Source organism: Vulpes lagopus, chromosome 23 (assembly GCF_018345385.1).
Source record: "Vulpes lagopus strain Blue_001 chromosome 23, ASM1834538v1, whole genome shotgun sequence".
Classification (NCBI taxonomy): Eukaryota; Metazoa; Chordata; class Mammalia; order Carnivora; family Canidae; genus Vulpes; species Vulpes lagopus.
This window is the reverse complement of record NC_054846.1, coordinates 49,881,570-49,901,412: the sequence shown is the minus strand read 5'-3', so window position 1 is coordinate 49,901,412 and position 19,843 is coordinate 49,881,570. Positions and strand designations below refer to the sequence as shown.

The window sequence follows — 19,843 nt, the reverse complement described above, 5'->3', positions numbered from 1 at the left end:
CTAAGAAATATCCCCTTCATCGCGCCGGGGCCAACTACGTCGTTCTCCGAATTTATTTAACATTTTGGCTCCTAAGAGACTTGGGAAGAATTCGGATTTATTCGGTGTTCCTTTAGCGCAGTTCCCAGTATTACCCACATCGCTGATGAAACCGTCCTAACTGCTGACCTTTTCAAGATGGCGGCCCGCGGGCGCCACTCTCGGGCTCGCGCACCTCCCCAAGATGGCGGCGCCCGAGGCCTGGCGCGCCCGGAGTTGCTGGTTCTGTGAGGTAGCGGCGGCAACGACCATGGAGGCCACGTCCCGGGAGGCGGCGCCAGCGAAGAGCTCGGCCTCGGGCCCCAGCGCTCCCCCCGCCCTGTTCGAGCTGTGCGGGCGGGCGGTGAGCGCCCATATGGGGGTTCTGGAGAGCGGGGTGTGGGGTAAGTCGCGGGGTGAGGGGCTACCTCTGGCAACGAGCGGAGGCGGCCCAGCGGCCGGGGGGCGCGGGGGGCGAGGCCGGGAGGCCTGGGGCAAGGCCCAACCCGGGGCACTAGAAGCCACACCGTCGGGTCGGAACATGAATTCCGTGACTGACCGGGCTGTGCAGAGTAAAGGCGGGGAGCAAATCGGCAGGTGGAGCCGCGCCGCGGCCTGGCTGGGGGGCGCGGGGGGCGAGGCCAGGAGGCCCGGTCTGGGGCCAGACGGGCAGGGCCCGGGCGGCAGAAGCTGGAATGACGGGCCGGCCGTGGGCACCGAACTGACGCTCGGGGCCAGCGGGGCTGCGGAGTCTCGGATGCCGAACCGACGGCCAGGGATGGCCCTGCCGCTCGGGGGCGGGGGCCGAGGTTGGGAGTCCCGGCCTAGGGCGAGGAGGCCAGGCCCCGGGCCACCTAGCCTGACTGACGCGCGGGGCCTCCCGCGTCTGCTTGACAGACCGCGGGTGCCGAGCCTCGGGAGGGCAGGCTGATGGGCGAAGGCAGCCCGGAGGATGGGCGAGCGAGGGGCCGGGGAGAGGCCAGAAGGCTTGGGGCGCCGCGGCCTGTCCGACGACCCAGGCTTGAAGGGAGCGCACTGACGACCGGGGCCTCGGGTGCCAAACTGCTTGAGCGCCCGACTGACGGGCAGAGCGGCGAGCGCCGGAGGCCACTCGGATTGGCCTGCGCGGAGGAAGGGCCGAGCGGGGAAGGGAGGCCGGAGCGGGTCCAGCAATCGAGAGAGGCTCGAATGAAGGACAGGCGGGAAGGGCCAGGGAGGCCCCCCGATCCCGGCGAGGAGGGGGGCGTCGCGGCGAGGAAGCCTTGGGCTGAGTGGGAGCGACAGGAGGCCCCGGCCTGAGCTGCCGGGACGGTCGGGCCGGGGCTGAGCGGCAGAGGCGGGCCCGCGGCGCTGGGCGGAGGGGCCCGGCGGGCCAAACTGACGGGCCAGGCCAGTGGGCCTGGGAGTAGGGCGGGGGGCGCCGGCCAGGTAGCGCGGGAGAGGAGGCCCGCAGCCGACGGGCACGCGGAGGCCGGGCTTTGGGGTGGGCGCCCCTGGACCCAGACTGGCAGCTGATGAGAAAAATTCGAGTCGGCCTTGTGAACCCTGATGGTGAGAGTGAAAGAGGAGAGCGAAGGCTCTGGGTGGGGAGGGGAGAGGGGTAAGCCTGCCCGCACAGGGGATGAGGGCGGCCTTGGGCCTGACAGACTGGTGGTGGAGGGGATGGGGTCCGAAGTTGGGTGAGGAGATCCAGGCCAGGCCTAGGGCCCAGAGAAGGGGGAAGGAGTGGCAGGAGAGGAGGCCTCAGGCCGTGAGGGGGTGGGGTTCTGAAGAAGGCCTTGGGAGTGTGGTAGTGTCTTCGCCAGGAGGACCTTATGCTAAGGTCAGGTTGAGGGCTTGAGATCCTGGGATTGGGGGCGTTGGGGGGGGGGTGCACCTGGTGAGGTGGCTGTGAAGAAAAGGCCTGGGAGTTTGGGGGGTTGGGCCTCCAGGAATAAGCCCGGAGACTGTGGAGACTGGCTAAAGAAGGCCCAGGGATGCGGGAAGGCCCTTGGTGAGGTGGGGGTGGGGCGCTGGTCCTAAAGAGGCCCAAGTGTCTTCCTGTAGTGGGAAAGACTGTTAGAAGTCCTCAAGCTGGTAGGGGGAGGGGATTGTGGAGGCCCTATGCCAACAGCTGAGAGGAGAAGGGTCAGACTGACCCATGGAGAATAGGAGAAGTCTCAGTGGAGCTGGGCAGGGGGCTCCGGAAAGTCCTGGGAAGTGGAAGAAGGCAGAGAAGACTGGCTGTGTCAGCCCGGAACTTCTAGGATGCTAAACTTGGCTAGGAGGGAAGAGGACTGGGTGAGGAGGCCTGGAGTAGAGAAGAGGAAGCATTAAAGGTATAGGCTGGAAAGAAGGAAGAGCCTGGCTTAAGAAGAATGGAGAAAAGAAGAGTTTGTGAATAACAGGGGATGAGAATCCCCAGTGGCTGTGAGAGAAAATGGCTAAACAGAGCAGATTGGAGGGGCAGAGGAGAAAGAGCTCCTATGGGCCTAGCCCAGGTAAACACACAGAAAAAGCTGAATCAAGGTAGGCCTCTTAGGAGAGCCAAGTAATAGGCCTGCTGAGAAGCGCTGTTTTGGAGGAAGGTCCCTGTGTGGGCTAACAGCCAAGAAAGGCTTCCTGGAAGCAGAGGACTAGGGTTGCTTTGTGTAGCGAGAGAGAAGGGTAAAGTGAGTAGAAGCAGCAGGAAGGGACACAACGAGGAAACAAGTAGAATCGGTATGTTGTACCTTGAATGCCAGGATATGGAGCTTGGACTTTATCTTGAATGCAGTAGGGGGCCTGCCTACGTTAATGTAGTAGCTTAGGGAATTAATATTTTCATTCAGGAGGTACATCGAGTACTGTGTACAAAGAATCATACTAGACTCTTGGACATCAAAATCCAAATATTCTACAAGTAAAGAGAAAGGGAGATCATAGAAACAAAGTTTTGAAAGATTTTCCTTAGAGTTAGTATACTCTAAGATTTTAGACTTGTTCTTGACAGGACAGAGGCTATTGACAGGATAAGAATAATAATAGACAGACGCCTGGGTGGGTTAGTGGTTGAGCTTCTGCCTTCAGCTCAGGTTGTGATCCCGGAGTTCCAGGATCAAGTCCCACATCGGGCTCCCTGCATGGAGCCTGCTTCTCCCTCTGCCTGTGTCTCTGCCTCTCTCTCTGTGTCTCTCACGAATAAATAAATAAAATATTAAAACAAATAATAATAGATAACATTTAGTGAGCTTATTAGAGCCAGGCATGGTCTTAAAAAGATTACAAGCATGATCTTCTTTAATTTTTATAACAATATTATGAGGTAGTTATTATTACCTCCATTTTAAAATTGAGGAAACCAAGTCTTAAAGATATTAATTTGCCCAAGGATTCATAATTAACTAAGTAATAGAATCAGAATTTCCCCCAGTTTTGTCTAACTCTAGAGACTAAACCATTTAGCCACAATACTATAAAGTCTCTCAAATCTAGACATCAGCAAGAGCAAGTTGTTCTTATGATATGTTGAATTTAGAGTTAAGGCCTAGTTATTTCTATTGTTCATAGGAAAGTACTAGTTCAGGATATAGTAGGGGCCCAAAGAATGGGAGTTGCCAGCCTGGAAGAGTGGGAAGGGAATTTAGGAAAGGCTTAATGAAGGGCACATGATACTTGAAAGATGAGTAGTTGATGTGCTGAAAATGGCAAGGACATTGCTGGTAGAGAGCAGCATGACAAAGGCACAGAGGCAGAAAGCAGTGTAACATGTTAGGTAAGTAAAAAAAGTAGTTTAGTATGGCTGAAGGAGAGGAGGCAAAGCACAGAGCTGGAGAATTAGTTGGGCCCAGATTATGTTGGAGATTTTTATTACCCATATTCAGTAGGAATGGTGTTAAATGCAGAATGGTTCATTATGCTGGGCAGAAGTGAACTGACCACCTCCTCAATTAGCATATCATCCTGCCTTATTATCTCACCCTTGAAGATGTGCATGCCCCTGAAATTCCAGCTGCCAACTAAGTGGCTGAAGATAAGTAGACTAGAGTTTGAATTAGACTTAGGTTAACTTCTATGGGATTTATTTGCCAAATGAGAAGTCTGCCCTTCTTTTTTCCTTTCCAATAGGGTAAATAATGCTTGGAACCCTGGGAGAAAAAAAGTAAATTTTGTGTTTTGGTTTTTGTAGCCCTCCCAGGCCCAATACTCCAAAGCATCTTACCTCTGCTCAATATATATTACTTGGAGAGGATTGAGGAAACTGCCCTCAAGAAAGGTGAGTGTCTCTCTCTCTCTCTTTCTCAGTCAGTGACTGTAAGCAAGGCACCATGATGTTCTTCAGGTAAATATTACACCTGATACCTGTGTAGAACTTTGTGCTTTTCAAAAAATTCCCTCATACTGACTTTCTTAGGTTATTCCTCACAGTGTCCAGTGAAACACAAAGCAAGTAAATGATTCCAGTTATACTAATAAAATTGAAACCACAGGCACACCATATGAATAGCTAAGCCAGACTGAAACCTAGATCTTCTGAATCTTAGTTTTTCTATTTTACCTTGCTGTCTTCCAGACCCCTCATTGGACAGATCTGTTAACAGCTAAAATTTATTTAACTAATCCCGATATGCCAAGTGCTTCCTAGACACTTCACCTGGAGAAACTCATTTAAACTTTCTAACAATTTTATGAAATAGCTATTATTAACTACATTTTACAGATAAGGAAACTGAGGTACAGAAAAATTAAGTAAACTTGCCCAAGATCACACAGCTAGAATGTGGTTTGCTGATATTTAAACCCAGGCAGTCTGTCCGTAGAGCCAGTGTTCTTTACTGGCCTGCCATATCACTCCTGTGAACCCAGAGAAAGACAGCATTAAAGGCTAATGTGCGACATTCGTGGTGGCCAAAGAGCAGCCGAGTAAATGTGATATTTCTCCCCACAGGCCTCTCCACTCAGGCCATCTGGCGCCGACTATGGGATGAGCTGATGAAGACAAGGCCTTCCAGTTTGGAAGTAAGTGAAGGCACCAGGGAGAACTCTGGCTTGACTCTGCACAGTGAAAGCAGGAGTAGCTTACAGACACAAACTGAGGACTGGGAAAGTGCAGGACCAGGGGTGGCGTGACTTTGGGAGAAGGGCTTTGATGGCTTGTCACCAGGTTCTTTCCATTTGGCATTTGTCACCGACTTGCTTGCTCACCATGTTTGCGGGTAACACAAAACAGGGAAGGGTAGTGATCACAATGGATGGCAGAACCAAGACTCATAGTGGTCAAACCTACCAAGATGAAAATTAACAGAATAAACCAATTCTTCACTTGAATCTAAAAAATTCTAATTGTATGACCTTAGGGTAGGAGGTGCAGGGGGTCTGGCTTACCAGCAACTTGTATGAGAAAGATTAAGGTGGTTTAGTCAGTAGTGTGCTAAAGCCACTCATATAATGACTCTACTCTAAGCTGTGTGAATTAATCTAACTATAAGCTAAAGGACTGTGGGGATAATAGACCGGCCTGGCTCTGCAGTTGGCAGGCTACCCCTGGAGTATGGAGAAAGAAGCCAAGGCCATATCACGTGAGTCACATTTGGAAGACTGGAGATGTTTTTCCTGAAAAAGAGAAGACCTGGGGAACATGAACTGTCTTGAAATATTTGAATGATTCTCACATAAAAGAGGAATTAATAGACTTGTTCTGGTAGAAGCAAAAAGAGAATAAATTTCTGCTAAACCGAACGTAGAACTTTTTTTTTTTTTTTAAGATTTTATTTATTCATGAGAGACAGAGAGAGAGCAGAGACATAGGCAGAGGGAGGAGCAGGTTCCCGATGGAGAGCCCCATGTGGGACTCTATCCCAGCACCCTGGGATCACTACCGGAGCCAAAGGCAGACACTCAACCACTGAGCTACCTAGGCGCCCCCTGGATGTAGAACTTTTAAATTCTGAGCTTATTGGTGATGAAACAAGCTAATGCCAGAGGTAATAAGCTTCCCATCTTTAAATGTTCAAAAAGAGTCTAGATAACTACTTGACACAAGGGTAAAAGACTTTCAGCATTTTAAAAGAAGTTGGGCAAGATGACTTTTAGGGCTCCTATTAGTCCTAGATTCTATTATTCATTGGTTCAGCTATAGCTCACTCTTACTTAAGTAGAATTTCTTTTGCTGCTCCTTATAGGTGATAGGACAGACTGAGTTCAATAAACATTTACTAAACTTAACCACATACCGGGTCTTATGTTAGATATTGGAAGCACAGACACGGTCCCTTTCATGTTTAGCAAAGAAATCTGCAAACAAATACATTGTGCATGGTATAAGGATAAGTGGTTCAGTGACAGTAGCAAGGAGGTTGAGGGAGAAGGGAGCATGACAGTCTTTCCTGGGAAGTAGTATTTGAACTGGGCTTTAAATGGTGGATGAGGCCAAATGATAAGAAAACAAGTTCTTATCAGGACTTAGAGTCTTAATTTCTGGGGATGCACTGGGTTCAGTAACATTCAGCTCCATATCCTTCAGCTTTCCCATTTCTAGATCTGGACGTCACTCCTGAAGCTCTGTGTGATAATGCTAAGGCCCAAGAAAATCCTCAGGCAGCATGTACAGGAATTGGGCCTTATGAGGAAGAGAAATGGATGCAAAATAGAAAACAGAAAGTTTCCTGAAACTTTTAAAGATGCATGAGATTCACTTTTTCCCAGTGTTTCCCAAATAGTATGGTTGACTAACAGATGATGGAGATCATAAGGTCTTTCACATAGAGTAAGCTTTTTTCCCAATATTATCTCAACCATCCTGGTAGTTTGTTATCTTTTCTTGTTCTGGAGCATTTCAGAACATTAAGGAAGCCCCAGGCTTGATGGCCTAACAGTCTCCCTAGACAGAGGTCCTTACTTGGATCATACGCATTCCAAAGGGTACTGCCTTCTGCTTCCCAGTTTTACATGACAGTAACCTTAACTTTGTGATCCAGAAACACTTATTGAGTGCCTGCTCAATTCGAGGTGCTGTTCTAGGTTCTAAGGATATAGTGGTAAACAAGATAGGGATAGCCCCTGATTGCTTATAAAGAAATATAATTTCAAACTGTGTAGTACTAGTGTATGTGTTTAAGAGATCTGTAGAATAAAATAAAATAATCTGTAGACAAACCAATGGGGAAATGAAGTATTCAATAAAGGATTCTCTAGTTATTAACTATTTGGAAAAGATAAAATTAGAGCCTCATTTTACAATATACTTAAATTATTTCGATATAGATTAAAGATTAAATTGTAAAAAGTAAAAGCACAGAACAACCAAAAAAAAGAATAAAGGTGACTGATTAACCTCAGGATGGAGAGTGTTAATTACTAAATTACACTTTTTTGAAAAAAGAAGGTATGGACATATTTGGCCATATAAAATGCCAACACTGTAAACACAATTTAAAAGGTACATAAACTAAGAAAGAATGTTTGCAACAGTATTTGTAAAACAAGAGGATAGAGGGAATGAGACAAAAGCAAACTATCCTAGTAGAATAAGTAAAGACGGGGCCAAGTCACAAAATATACAAAAATCTCCAATAAAGTGAAAAATACTCAACCTCAATAATTAGAAAATGGGAAAGTATATAACTCTTAAATTAGTAAAGCCTTAGTTTGTTTCAAAAGATAATTTCAGGAGTGGGTAAAACTTGCATTTTAATTTGTTATTGGTGGGAGCAAAAATGCTATGTAACTTTCTTGGTGGGGAGTCTGGTGATAATTATCAAGAATCTTAACAATAATTATTAATTAATTATTAATTAAGAATCTTAAATATTAATTCTTTGGAGTGCCTGGGTAGCTTAGTTGGTTAAGCATCCAATTCTTGATCTTGGTGTCCTGAATTCAAGTCCCGTGTCCAGTCCCATGTCCAGCATGGAGCCTACTTAAAAAAAAAAAAAAGTTATATATGTACACTTATATTATTTGGGTAGAAATTCTATTTCTTAGAATTTATAGTATATAAAAATTGAGATACTCCTGAAGATTTCCAAGATGTTCATTATAGCAACTATTAAAAATCTAGAAACAAACTTATTCAGTAATCCAGGAATTATTAAATATATAGTATATTCATATTTTCAAAATATTAATAAAGTCATATTTTGAAAACATTTCAATACACCATGGTACAGTATTTTAAAAGCCCAGCATTTGAAACTGTTCAGAGTTGTCTCAACGTTATAAAAACAATTTTCTGTAGCTATTCACATTTACATATACCCTCCAAAGAACTGGTTTACAGATTTTATCTTTCCAGAAACAGTATTTCTGTTATCAGAAAAATAGTGGACAATAGTTAATGAACATTTGCTCTTGTTTACAAGAAAATATTATTCCCTAGTTTGTACACACACTTCCTCCCCAACTATGCCTGAGCCACCAGCCTGTGGATGGGCCAAGGATTGTGTTGGTAGGTAAATGTCATTTCACCTCGGTGGTATCTCATTTCCCCTACTCTTGCCCAAAAGAACATGTTCAAATCACTTTGCATTCCCTGAGCAATACTGTACAAGCCCACGAAATGAGCGGCTTGGACTAGATCTCTTAGCTGTTTTTCAGCTTTGAAATTTTAGCAGAGATTCTTCTAAAAGGTGATGATGGAATAAAATGCAGTAATTACTATCTGTTGATAATTGATTGAGATAGTTGTCATAACCAACTTTAGATACTCATTTAATCTTTACAACTCTATTATATAGGTAGGATATATTCTTCACTTTACAGGTGATGAAACTGAAGCAGAAAGAGGTGAGGTGGCTTGTCTGAGGTTATAGTTAGTGATGGCAGATCCAGGACTCAACTTGAGGCATGTGGCTGTGGAGTGCATGCTCCTAACCACTATGTCCTGCTGGTCTCACTGCAGTTATTGTATCTGGGGTGTTCCAGTTTCAAATATTCTCGCATTGTCTTCATCAACCAATGAAATGGGGGGGGGGGGGACCACACTAATAGTTATCTAAACTACATGTTCCACATGCCTTATGGTCAGAAATAGCTACAATATATTGGTTCATATCTTTGTCCATATTTTAGGCCCAGAATGTCTCACTTATGAAGTTGAAGCCTTGCTAGGTTACCTGCAAGTGTTTTCCAAGGCTGTGAGCTTGGGCCAGTAAATGTGTTAGCAAAGTGTTAGAGGTAGAATTCAGAAATACCCTCTCTGCTTCCATTTTTCCATTTGAGGCTGAGTGGAGATTTGGTTCCCAGGTATTTTTTCCTGGTCCCCCAATTCCCCCCCACCCCCATTGCTAGTGAGAGAAGTCCCTCCCTCTTTTTGCTGCCATGCAGTTAGTTCAAACATGAAGAAGTCATTCCTAATTATTACCACAGCAGGCAGTGTCATGGGGAATAGGGCAGGGCAAAGGGAATGACACTTCTGCTGAGAACAATAGGAGCCCGACTCCTGCCAAAAACCTCAGACATAAATTGAGGTCCACTCAGGTATGAGGGAGTGCATAGAGGAAGGCTAAGTACCAGAGAAGTGCCTTTTAATCTTGGGGAACTTCAGGCTCCTGCTACCATTTGCTTCAGACTAAACAAGCACCCTACTTAACAGGCTCTGCCTCCATCAAGTCCATTTCATATTGCCCATCTGGACTAATTATTAGCAGGAGCAGAAATAACATTTTGTATTTTAGTTTATGAAGTGCTTTCACTTGCACTCATTTGATGTTCACAACAAACCTGTGAAGTGATATTATCCACATTCTATAGATGAAGAAAGAAGGTCTAGATAGTGGCAGAGATGACATCTGTATCAGTTAACACTTTCTCCTGTACCTGAGGAGAGAATGGAAACTTAAGGACGTCTCTGTCCTTTTGTGGTGGTAGGAAGGGGGTGGAGGCAGTAATTGCTAACCTTCTCTATACATCAGAATCATCTGGAGGTGGTTTAAAAAATAAAGGTGCATGGGCCTTACTGCAGATGTAACAAGAGAACCCTCAAGTCTGGATACCTGGCATATGAATTTTCAAAAAAGAAAAGCTCCACAGTCCGTTCTGATTTGCACCAAAGGTTGAGAAACACTTGCATTCAGAGTTCTTCTAAATGTACTAGAATAGTCTGATGAAGTCTCATGCATCAAAGCCAATAACTACTGCCTGGAGAAAACCAAAGATTTGGACCCTGATCTCCAAGAATTTCTAATCTGGTTGGGATAAAACACGTACACAAGCAGAGACTCGACACCCTAAGATAGGCCTACCAATGTTTAAGACCTGAGTCAGAGTATCTGAGGAGTCCCACAAGAGGCAGAGCAGAAAGAGGCTCACGGAGAGAGGCTGAAATGAACAGCCTCAACAAGAGTGAAAGGTTAGTAGGTCCTCTTAGGAAGCCGGCAATGAACAGCATTTCTGGCAGATGTAGGAAAGGGCAGAGGAGGCACGTTTGGGTCAGTGTGGTGATCAGTTTGGCTGGAGCATAGCATTCACGTGAGCAAGATGTGGGAGATAAAGCTGCTCAAATAGACAGAGGTCATTTTGTACAGGGCTTTCCCTGCCAGGCTGAGGAACTTCAGATTGGGATAGATATGGGGGTGGTGGGCGCTAAAGCAGAATGTAATCAGACAGGTTTTACAAAGATTGAGTCCAGTGGATTTGTGCAAAAGTTTGGGAAGGGGAAAATTAGATAGAGGAACAATCTGGAAACTAATGAAGTGGTCAGGTGTGAGGTGATAAGGGTCCAAACAAAGGTGGTAATGGTAAGAATGGAAGGTTGGGACCAGGTTCTAGAAACAGACATGGAAGAAGTTACAGGATTGTTTCATCAGCACTATAGCAAAAGAATCTCTAGAACCAAATTTCCTGAGTTCAGTCTTGATTCTACCACTTATCTGTATAACCACAGGCAGTAACCACCTTTGTGCCTCGTTTCTCCTGCCTATAAAATGGGGCTAATAGGGACGCCTGGGTGGCTCAGCAGTTGAGTGTCTACCGTCAGCTCAGGGCATGATCCCGGGGTCTGGGGACTGAGTCCCGCGTCAGGCTCCCCACAAGGAGCTTGCTTCTCCCTCTGTTGTGTGTCTCTCATGAATGAGTGAATGAATGAATGAATGAATGAATGAATGAATGAATAAAATAAAATGGGGCTAATAGTAACACATACCTCAAAGATGGGAAGATTAAATGAATTTGTATAAATTAGAATGTTGCCTGGCTCAGCAAATAGGTATTGGAAGGGAGGAACCCAGGATGATGATGGTTCAACAGGTAGCACTCCTAGTATCACAGCTGTCTGGCATGTTCTCTACTTTCAGAGTGTGACCTGTTGGCGAGCCAAGTTTATGGAGGCCTTTTTTTCCCATGTTCTACGTGGGACCATTGATGTGTCTTCTGACAGGCGTCTCTGTGACCAGCGCTTCTCACCCCTTCTGCATAGCTCCCGCCATGTCCGGCAGCTCACCATCTGCAATATGCTGCAGGGTGCAACTGAGCTGGTGGCTGAGCCCAACCGCAGGGTTCTGGAGACCCTGGCCAGTTCCCTGCACACCCTCAAGTTCCGCCACCTGCTGTTCTCTGATGTGGCTGCTCAGCAGTCACTTCGGCAGCTGCTGCATCAGCTTATTCACCACGGGGCTGTCAGCCAGGTGTCGCTGTACTCCTGGCCTGTGCCTGAGTCAGCCCTTTTCATCCTTATCCTCACCATGAGTGCTGGCTTCTGGCAGCCAGGCCCTGGTGGTCCACCTTGCCGCCTCTGTGGAGAGGCCTCCCGAGGCCGGGCCCCATCCCGAGATGAAGGGTCCCTCCTACTGGGCTCACGCCGGCCTCGCAGGGATGCTGCTGAGCGATGTGCTGCAGCCCTCATGGCATCCCGGCGGAAGAGCGAAGCCAAGCAGACAGCCAGAGCTGCACCCACCACCCGGGTAACACGCCGGAGCACACAAGAGAGCCTGACAGCAGGTGGGACAGACCCTAAGAGGGATCTGCACCCTCCAGCAACTTCCTACGAGGCTCCTGGCACCAAGCAACCACCCTCTGCTCCAGCCACCACCTCCTCTGCCTCTGCCTCCTCTTCCACATCCTCATCCAAACGGGCTCCAGCTAGCTCAGCCCCACAGTCTAAGCCGCTAAAGCGTTTTAAGCGAGCTGCAGGGAAGAAGGGTCCTCGCACCCGTCAGGGGTCCGGTGCAGAGTCTGAAGACCTGTATGACTTTGTTTTTATTGTGGCTGGTGAGAAGGAGGATGGGGAAGAGATGGAGATCGGGGAAGTGGCTTGTGGAGCTTTGGATGGATCAGATCCCAGCTGCCTGGGGCTTCCAGCACTGGAGGCCTCCCAGCGATTCCGCAGCATTTCCACCTTGGAGCTATTCACAGTTCCGCTTTCCACAGAGGCGGCTCTGACACTGTGCCACCTGCTGAGCTCCTGGGTGTCTCTGGAGAGCCTCACACTCTCCTATAATGGTGAGTGCCCTGCAGGGGCAGGGATGGGTCTCACAGCAGCACCAGTTGTGTGCCCAGTCCTGTGAAGGGGAACAGGGAGTATGATCAGGAAGCTGCAGATGAGGCCCTGCCGCTTCACAGCAGGACAGAAAGCACATACTTGAAGTAGGGGCAGACTTTGTCCTGGGGAAGAACATGAGGTCTGTAGGCTTGATTTACAGTTATAAACAGGGGTTCCTGAGAGGCAGTGAAAACCTGTAGAGTGGGTACATTTTAGCAATGGTAAGCAATCCATGGGCAGGTGGGAGCAATATAGTATATGCAAGCCCCCCCCCAATCCTATCAAAGCATCTGTACAAAGTGTGTACATTTTTTATCAGACCAGCAACCTGTGAAGGAGTCCTCAGTTCTTACCTACCTGGCTGCGCCCAGCTAGGCAAATTTCAACTCTGGGTAAATCCACCAATCTACCCAGGTTGCTGAGCACAGATGGAGAAAATCACACAACTGTGCCAACTGGTGCTACTACACATACGTTTAGTCATCAACCTTATATGAATCCTGTGTTTGCAACATTAGTTCCCGTTCCTCTTACTTCTAAATGTTACCCCCTTTCTCAGATGACTACCTCCTGCTTCAGAGAAAGCCATCACACATGAACTTCAGCTTATTGTTACCAACCTATTAATTCTATGTCTACACTCCTCCTTTCCTCTTCCACCACAATAGTAGAGATGGCCATCCTAACCAAGACTAACTCTTTTACCTATGCTCTGGATCCATACCGTCTTACCTTAGGAAAGCTTGTTTCTCAAATGCTAAAGAACTTTTATATACTGCCTACGTGTCTGGCATAATTTAAGTATTCTATTAATTGAATCTTTATAACAACCCTAAGAGGTCAAGTGGCTTGCCGAGGATAACCTCACTAGTAAGTTGTAGAGCCAGGATTCAAACCCAAGCAATCGGATTCCAGGATCCCAAGATTTTAAATCACTACTTAATGCTGCCTTCCTTCTCCAGTGAGATGCTAAGTCCAATACATACTTTTCAGTCCTCTTTTATTCTCGGTGGCATTTGCTGCTATGACGCAGTCTTCATGAAATACTCTCATTTCCATTACCTCAAAATCTTTTTCTTTCTTCTCCCCCTCTGAAGATTACTTCTCTTATCAATGTTCAGAGTTTCTGCCATTTTACATTCTTCCTGATAGTTTTGTCCATTCCCTTGGTTTAAAAGCCAACTATGCTGCAGACTCCCCTATCTATGACGCTGGCCCAGATCTTTATCATAAACTCCAGAACCATTTTAGCTGGCTGATTACTAGATATCACTTCATAAACCACAGCTCCCCAACCTGAATGCATCTTCTCCTCCCCATGCTGATCCTCCTCCTGTTCTAGTAGTGACATCACAGCTCTCAGCTGCTCAGAGACAGCTGGGTTCTTTCTTTTGCACATCTGTTTTTAAGAAATCTCAAATCTACCTCTTTAATACCTCTCCAGATCTTTAATTCAAGCTACCATTACTACTTATTTGTATTCATTTCAACAGTTCCTGACTCCATACTCACCATATAATTCACTGTCTACACTGTAGCATTTTTTAAGTGTAAAGAGCATTCATTTATTCACTCAAAAACCCTTCATTGGTTTCCTGTCACCATACTTAATATTCTTACAGGTCATTCATGTTCTCGCCTCTGCTTACCTTTGTAGTGGCATCTTGACCACCCCACCCCCACCCCCTGTACTTTACACATGTCACATTACTTTTCAGTTCTTGAAACCTGTCACCTTCTTCCTTCAGGCCTTTATATATACGGAGTCCTCCCTGCCAGTCACTCCTCTCGCTCCTTTTAGCCTGTCTATGTTCTTTGGGACTCCACTGGAAAGATTTTACTGATAGAAACTGGACTGGGTACCAAGTACCCATCCTTTGTGCTTCCACAATACTCATACTTCCCCAGTTCCCTTCACACATTTTTGTTCATCAGGCTACACAAGCAGGAGTAAGATCTGTTCACCGTCTAGCAAAAACTATTTACTGGGTGCTGGTGAGGTTTTACGGAAGGAATGAATCCACAGGAACTTGCTCAGTCCAAGGGGAGATATTTGCTTTGTGGCCTTAAGCCTCTCCAACCCTTCTGTGAGATGGTTGTCCTTTTTTGGTCTATTCCCCACCCAGTTAATCCTTTAAAGTATTGCCTACTGGGTCATTGTTACTCCCCTGCTTAGATTTCACGTGTTCATTGTGACCTATAAGAGTCCAGAGACTGCTGCCCTCTGGGCCTGGGCCTGTCATTCAGCTGGCAGCACAAGATGCCCCACCATGTCCTATCTTGTTTTGTGACTGCCCTTACTGATGCTTGAGGGCATGGCCCAGTATAGTAGACATCAGTTTGCTGGTTACCTGAGGAAAAAGCAAGACAATGGATGAATAGTTGAGATAAATGATTTTAAATAAGCTGATCTAAAACTCAAGAAACTTAACATAAATATTTGGAGTTGTCTCTGAATGTTACTCCTGCTGACACTCCCACATGACTGATCTAACTTCTTTCCTGCTATAGGCCTGGGCTCTAACATCTTCCGCCTGCTGGACAGTCTGCGGGCCCTGTCAGGCCAGGCTGGATGCCGCCTCCGTGCCCTGCATCTCAGTGATCTGTTCTCACCACTGCCCATCCTGGAGCTGACACGTGCCATTGTGCGAGCCCTGCCCCTACTGCGGGTCCTCTCTATTCGTGTTGATCACCCCAGCCAGAGGGACAACCCTGCTGTACCAGGGAATGCAGGGCCCACTAGCCACATAATTGGAGATGAGGAGATACCAGGTGAAGCACTGCATATATGTGTGTGTGTGTGTGTGTGTGTGTCCACACAAATGTTCAGGTGCATTTGTGTGGAGAAGGTAGGAAGACCTCTAGTCCAGGCCTGGCACCACTCATTCCTTAAAGAGGGAATGAAATCCATTCCCTCTTTAGAGCCTGTTGTTCAAAGATAACCATGGGCTGGAGAGGGCCCAACCACTATAAGCCCAGTAGGAAGTGACCATGGTAAATCAGTTTCTAGTAAAGTGGTGTAGGTACCTCTTCTGTATATTCCCTTAGATCCAGTATGTTTCCTATGTCACTACTCTGCACATCATATTTGCTTAGTCTTCCTGAACTAAAGGCTCCAGCAGGGCAAAGACTAAATCTCCTATTTAGTGCTTTGCTCCCAGAACCTAGCATAGTACCTAATGTGGAGTACACACTACACTCAATGACAAGTAGATGAATGAGATTTTTTTAGTGAATCTCTAAAGGACAGGATGGGACCTGCTGCGGGAGAAGAGGGATGGCCAGCTAGAATCTTTCCTCCCTACTATATCCAGAAAACTGCCTGGAACAGCTGGAGATGGGATTTCCACGGGGAGCCCAACCAGCCCCACTGCTCTGCTCTGTACTGAAGGCCTCAGGTTCTCTGCAGCAGCTGTCTCTGGATAGTGCCACCTTTGCCTCTCCCCAAGATTTTGGGCTTGTGTTACAGACACTCAAAGGTAGGACTCAGCTGAAATGGTAAAGGGAGGGTAGGAGACCTCCATACTGTTCTTCAGGAAAGCTAAGGCCCATGGCCTCTGCCCCCATGCAGAGTACAACCTAGCCCTGAAGAGGCTGAGCTTCCATGACATGAATCTGGCTGACTGTCAGAGCGAGGTGCTCTTTTTGCTACAGAATCTGACTCTTCAAGGTAGGTTCTTTATCCAGAACCTGGGGCATTCCTGGGTCTTCACTGCAGCTCTGCCACAGTCTCACTAAATGAGCAAGCCACTATTCTTTTCTTGCCCTTATGTCCTCACCTATAAAATGGGTTAGAAAACCTGCACAATCTTCTTTCTAAAAGGTCCCAAACTCCATTCTTCCTAAACATTGGAAGATTACTCACTTTTAAAGTGCCTCACTCAAGTTTTTCTTACTTTTAAATAGCTGCAGAAATAATGGTGGTGGGGAAGGATAAATACGCTGTTTGCCCCTAATCCCCACCCCTGCATAGAGGGAAAAGAGGTGAATCAAGAACTGTTCATGCAGAGAACCCCCCAATAGTAGAATATCTGGGCTCAGTCTCTGTTTTGAATCTGATTAGTTCCAGTCTTCCTTGGGGTCTTAGACAAATTCCCTTTTCTGGGCTTCTATAAAATGTTCACCACCTCCCCCACCCCTTGCTAGGGCCAACTGGGGTAGGATGGGTAGCACCAAATCCTAACGTTAGCCATCAGAATTTATTCTAATTTCTCTTGACAGAGATTACCTTTTCCTTCTGCCGTCTCTTTGAGAAGCGCCCGGCCCAATTTCTGCCTGAGATGGTTGCTGCTATGAAGGGCAACTCCACACTGAAGGGCCTCCGGCTGCCAGGGAACCGCCTGGGTGGGGGCAGGGCCCTGGGAAGGGACAGGGGGAAGGAGCCAATCCTTTGACTTAGAAACTTAGTGGATGAAGGCACAGGCCTTCCCACTGGGGAACATGGGGGTTGGAATATCGTTGTGTGCTGAAGCTTCAGGAGGGTGGGCTTCTCCCTACCAGAATGGGGTTGGCATCCCCTTGTTCCCCTGGTTGTAGACATTTCTCCCCTTCTTCCCAGGGAATGCTGGCCTGCTGGCCCTGGCAGATGTTTTCTCAGAGGATTCATCCTCCTCTCTGTGTCAGCTGGACATCAGGTACTTGGGGCTGGGGATGGGACAAGGGATGGAACTGCAGGGATATAGACTAGGGATTAATTATTTCCTAGGTGTGTCTAATCCATCTCATCCCTACCAGTTCCAACTGCATCAAGCCAGATGGCCTTCTGGAGTTCGCCAAGCGGCTGGAGCGCTGGGGCCGTGGAGCCTTTGGTCACCTGCGCCTCTTCCAGAACTGGCTGGACCAGGATGCAGTCACAGCCAGGGAAGCCATTCGGCGGCTCCGGGCCACTTGCCACGTGGTTAGCGACTCGTGGGACTCATCCCAGGCCTTCGCAGATTATGTCAGCACTATGTGATGGGGCCCATGCTTCACAGGCCCATGCTCAGTACCATCAGCTTGCAGGGGCTGAGACATGGGTTGTGACATGGGCTGCCCAGAACTCCCAAACACCAGTTCTGTCTTTCTCTTTCTGCCACCTTTTTTTCTCTTTTTTCCTTCTTCCCTTGCACTGAGGTCCTGGAGGCCTTGATGGGACTCAGCAAAGGCATTTCCACAACTGAGCGTAGAGCCTTTGGGCCCCTTACCCCAGTACTCTGGGAACCTGGGCCAGGTTACAGTGCTCATCAGTCACTGGGGACAGCTCCCCTCCCCCTGCCTGAGGTTCCTGTTTTGCCTCCTCAAGCAGGTACCCAGGCTTTAGAGAAGTTTAGGAGTGTCCATTACCAGGCCTCTTCTCCACTGGGCTTACCATGCTGCCCCCAGGCCTCAGTCCCTTTCATACCTTTATTCCTTTCTTTTTTTTTTAACCAAAAAAGGTTTTCTTATAAAATAAACTTTGGGCAAACATCATGCATCCTTGATGATTTTTGTCCCAGAAAACAAAATTCAGTAGGGTCCTATAGGGCAAGGAGCCCCTTTTCCCTGTCTCTTTCCTCTGACTGCCACACCCAGACCAGCTGGTTATCAGCAGAGGCCCCGCTGCTCCTCATGGGAACGCTGGTGGAAGACGAACGTGATGGCAGTGGAGGCAGCATCCCAGGCAGCCTGGAGTACCTCATCCTTGAGCCCCCGCTTATCAGTGTTATGATTCCACTGAGCCAGGTCTGAAGTACAGTCAGCACCATCAGGGGGTGGCCGGACCTGGTGGTTGTTGACACAGCGGCGGCAGCGCAACCTAGGGGCAGAGGACAGAGTCGTGGTAACTACAGAGCCCATCTCTATGCTGTGCAGGGAGTTCAGAGGTAATGGCTAGTAAGGGCCACCTACCTGTCATGTGTGTCACTAAGGCTAGCCTCATCCAGGGTAAATAGCTCCTTCAACTCGCCCAGAGAGAAGTGCCGCTCCACATCCTGCTCTTCATCCACCACACAGCTGCTCAGTGCCTTCTTGTGGCTCTGGCGCTGAAAGATCTTCTCCTCAATGGTTCCTGCCTGGGGTGGAGAGACCCAAAAACACATGGCTAAGTCATCCCTGTACATAGGGTGCAGGAAAACCTAGGGTTTGAAACTATAGCCACCCAAGAGAAGGGGAAATAAAACTAAAAATCCTACAGCAACACATCTGCTCTGCTGAGCCCATTTTCCCAGTCTGTCTGTTGGGAACATGACTTGTACATATCAGCTCCCCCAGGATATTTTCTGTACAAATGGGAGTGTTTCATGGCCTGGCTAAATTCCTTCAGAGTGAGCTGGGTTTGCAGCAGCTTCACCAGTGCTCCACACCAAGCCCAGGTCTCTCTCTCTCACTAAAAATCATTAGCATATCACAGGCCATGACCTGTGCACGAGGATACAAAGAAGAATCAAAGATGATCCCTATTCCTGACCTCCTAGGCTAGCTAGTGGGAGAGACATAAGCTAACTGTATAATAATAGAAACCTATACAGGATAACCAAGGGCCCACAGAGGGATGGTAGGGGTAAAAAGTGTTGGAAAGCTTGAAAAATGATCCTTGAATTCAATTTTTAAAAATGAATACATGGTTTACAAGGGGAGAGAGAAGGGAAAACTAGGTAGGCCTCACACAGGAGCAAAGGAATAAGCCTGACCTACTAGAGGATTGAGAACTTGAGCCTGTCTAGAGGATAGTGGGAATGTAGTCAGATTTGAGAAAGTCAGCAGAGGTCATACTGGAGAAATATGAATGCCAGGCTGAAAGAGCTTGGTCTTGTCCTGTAAGTGACAAAAAGCAAAATCAGAATTTTTCTCAAGTTCATTCTAGAAGCAGTATGTAAAGAACAGATTAAGACCAAAGGTTAAGAATTAGGAAGTTGCTGCAGTATTCAAGTAAGAGAGGGCTGTGATGTTGGTATGGGACAGAGAGGAAAGTTAAAGAAATTTCCAGAAGGTAAAAATCAATAGTAATTTGTTGTTAGGAAACAGAGAAATTGTCCAGTAGGAGATACCCAGGTTTGGGTTGGCTGGATAATAGAGTCATTAAATGAAAAAATTCAGAAAGGAAATTAATTTAATCATCATGCATCCAAAGTATTCATAAGACACCCAAGCGGAAATGTACAACACGGGATGGAAATGTGGGTCTAGGACCCAGGTAAGAGATCCAGGCTAAAAATTTAGAGATCTGTCAATATAATGAGTGTATATAATCACAGAGATAGGAAAACCAGAGTGGAATTTCCAAAGCAAACAGAATTTTAAAGATTAGTGGTCAATAGTGTCAGATACTCAGAGGAAAAATATCAAGAGTTCCTTGTTTTGGCAATTAGGAAGCCAACAGTACATTCAAAAGCAGGCTGAATGGCGTAAGTGGTCTGATAAGTGAGTGGAACGTGA

At 47.0% G+C, this 19,843-nt stretch overlaps 2 protein-coding genes across 5 annotated transcripts in view; one reads left to right on the top strand and one right to left on the bottom strand.

The window, feature by feature from the left end:
* The first annotated feature begins 2 nt into the window (after positions 1-2).
* On the top strand, positions 3-17,899 carry LRRC41 (leucine rich repeat containing 41). Of its 2 annotated transcripts, none has more exons than XM_041738451.1 (10): positions 3-422; positions 4,166-4,252; positions 4,925-4,995; positions 11,268-12,411; positions 14,963-15,223; positions 15,766-15,930; positions 16,023-16,121; positions 16,673-16,795; positions 17,010-17,085; positions 17,186-17,899. In XM_041738451.1, the coding sequence occupies exons 1-10, from the start codon at positions 224-226 to the stop codon at positions 17,403-17,405; spliced, it is 2,445 nt and encodes an 814-aa protein (XP_041594385.1). In that variant the 5' UTR covers positions 3-223; the 3' UTR covers positions 17,406-17,899. The 2 variants fall into 2 exon arrangements, with proteins under 2 accessions (XP_041594385.1, XP_041594386.1); XM_041738452.1 differs by lacking the exon at positions 3-422 and adding an exon at positions 469-1,569.
* RAD54L (RAD54 like) overlaps positions 17,872-19,843 on the bottom strand; it is a 24,850-nt gene continuing 22,878 nt past the window's right edge. For all 3 annotated transcript variants that reach the window (XM_041738453.1, XM_041738454.1, XM_041738455.1), the window contains 2 exons: positions 18,317-18,480; positions 17,872-18,224 (listed from right to left, as the gene is read on the bottom strand). In XM_041738453.1, the coding sequence (XP_041594387.1) occupies positions 18,014-18,224; positions 18,317-18,480 (375 nt within the window). In that variant the 3' untranslated portion in view covers positions 17,872-18,013. The remainder of the gene's footprint in view (positions 18,225-18,316; positions 18,481-19,843) is intronic.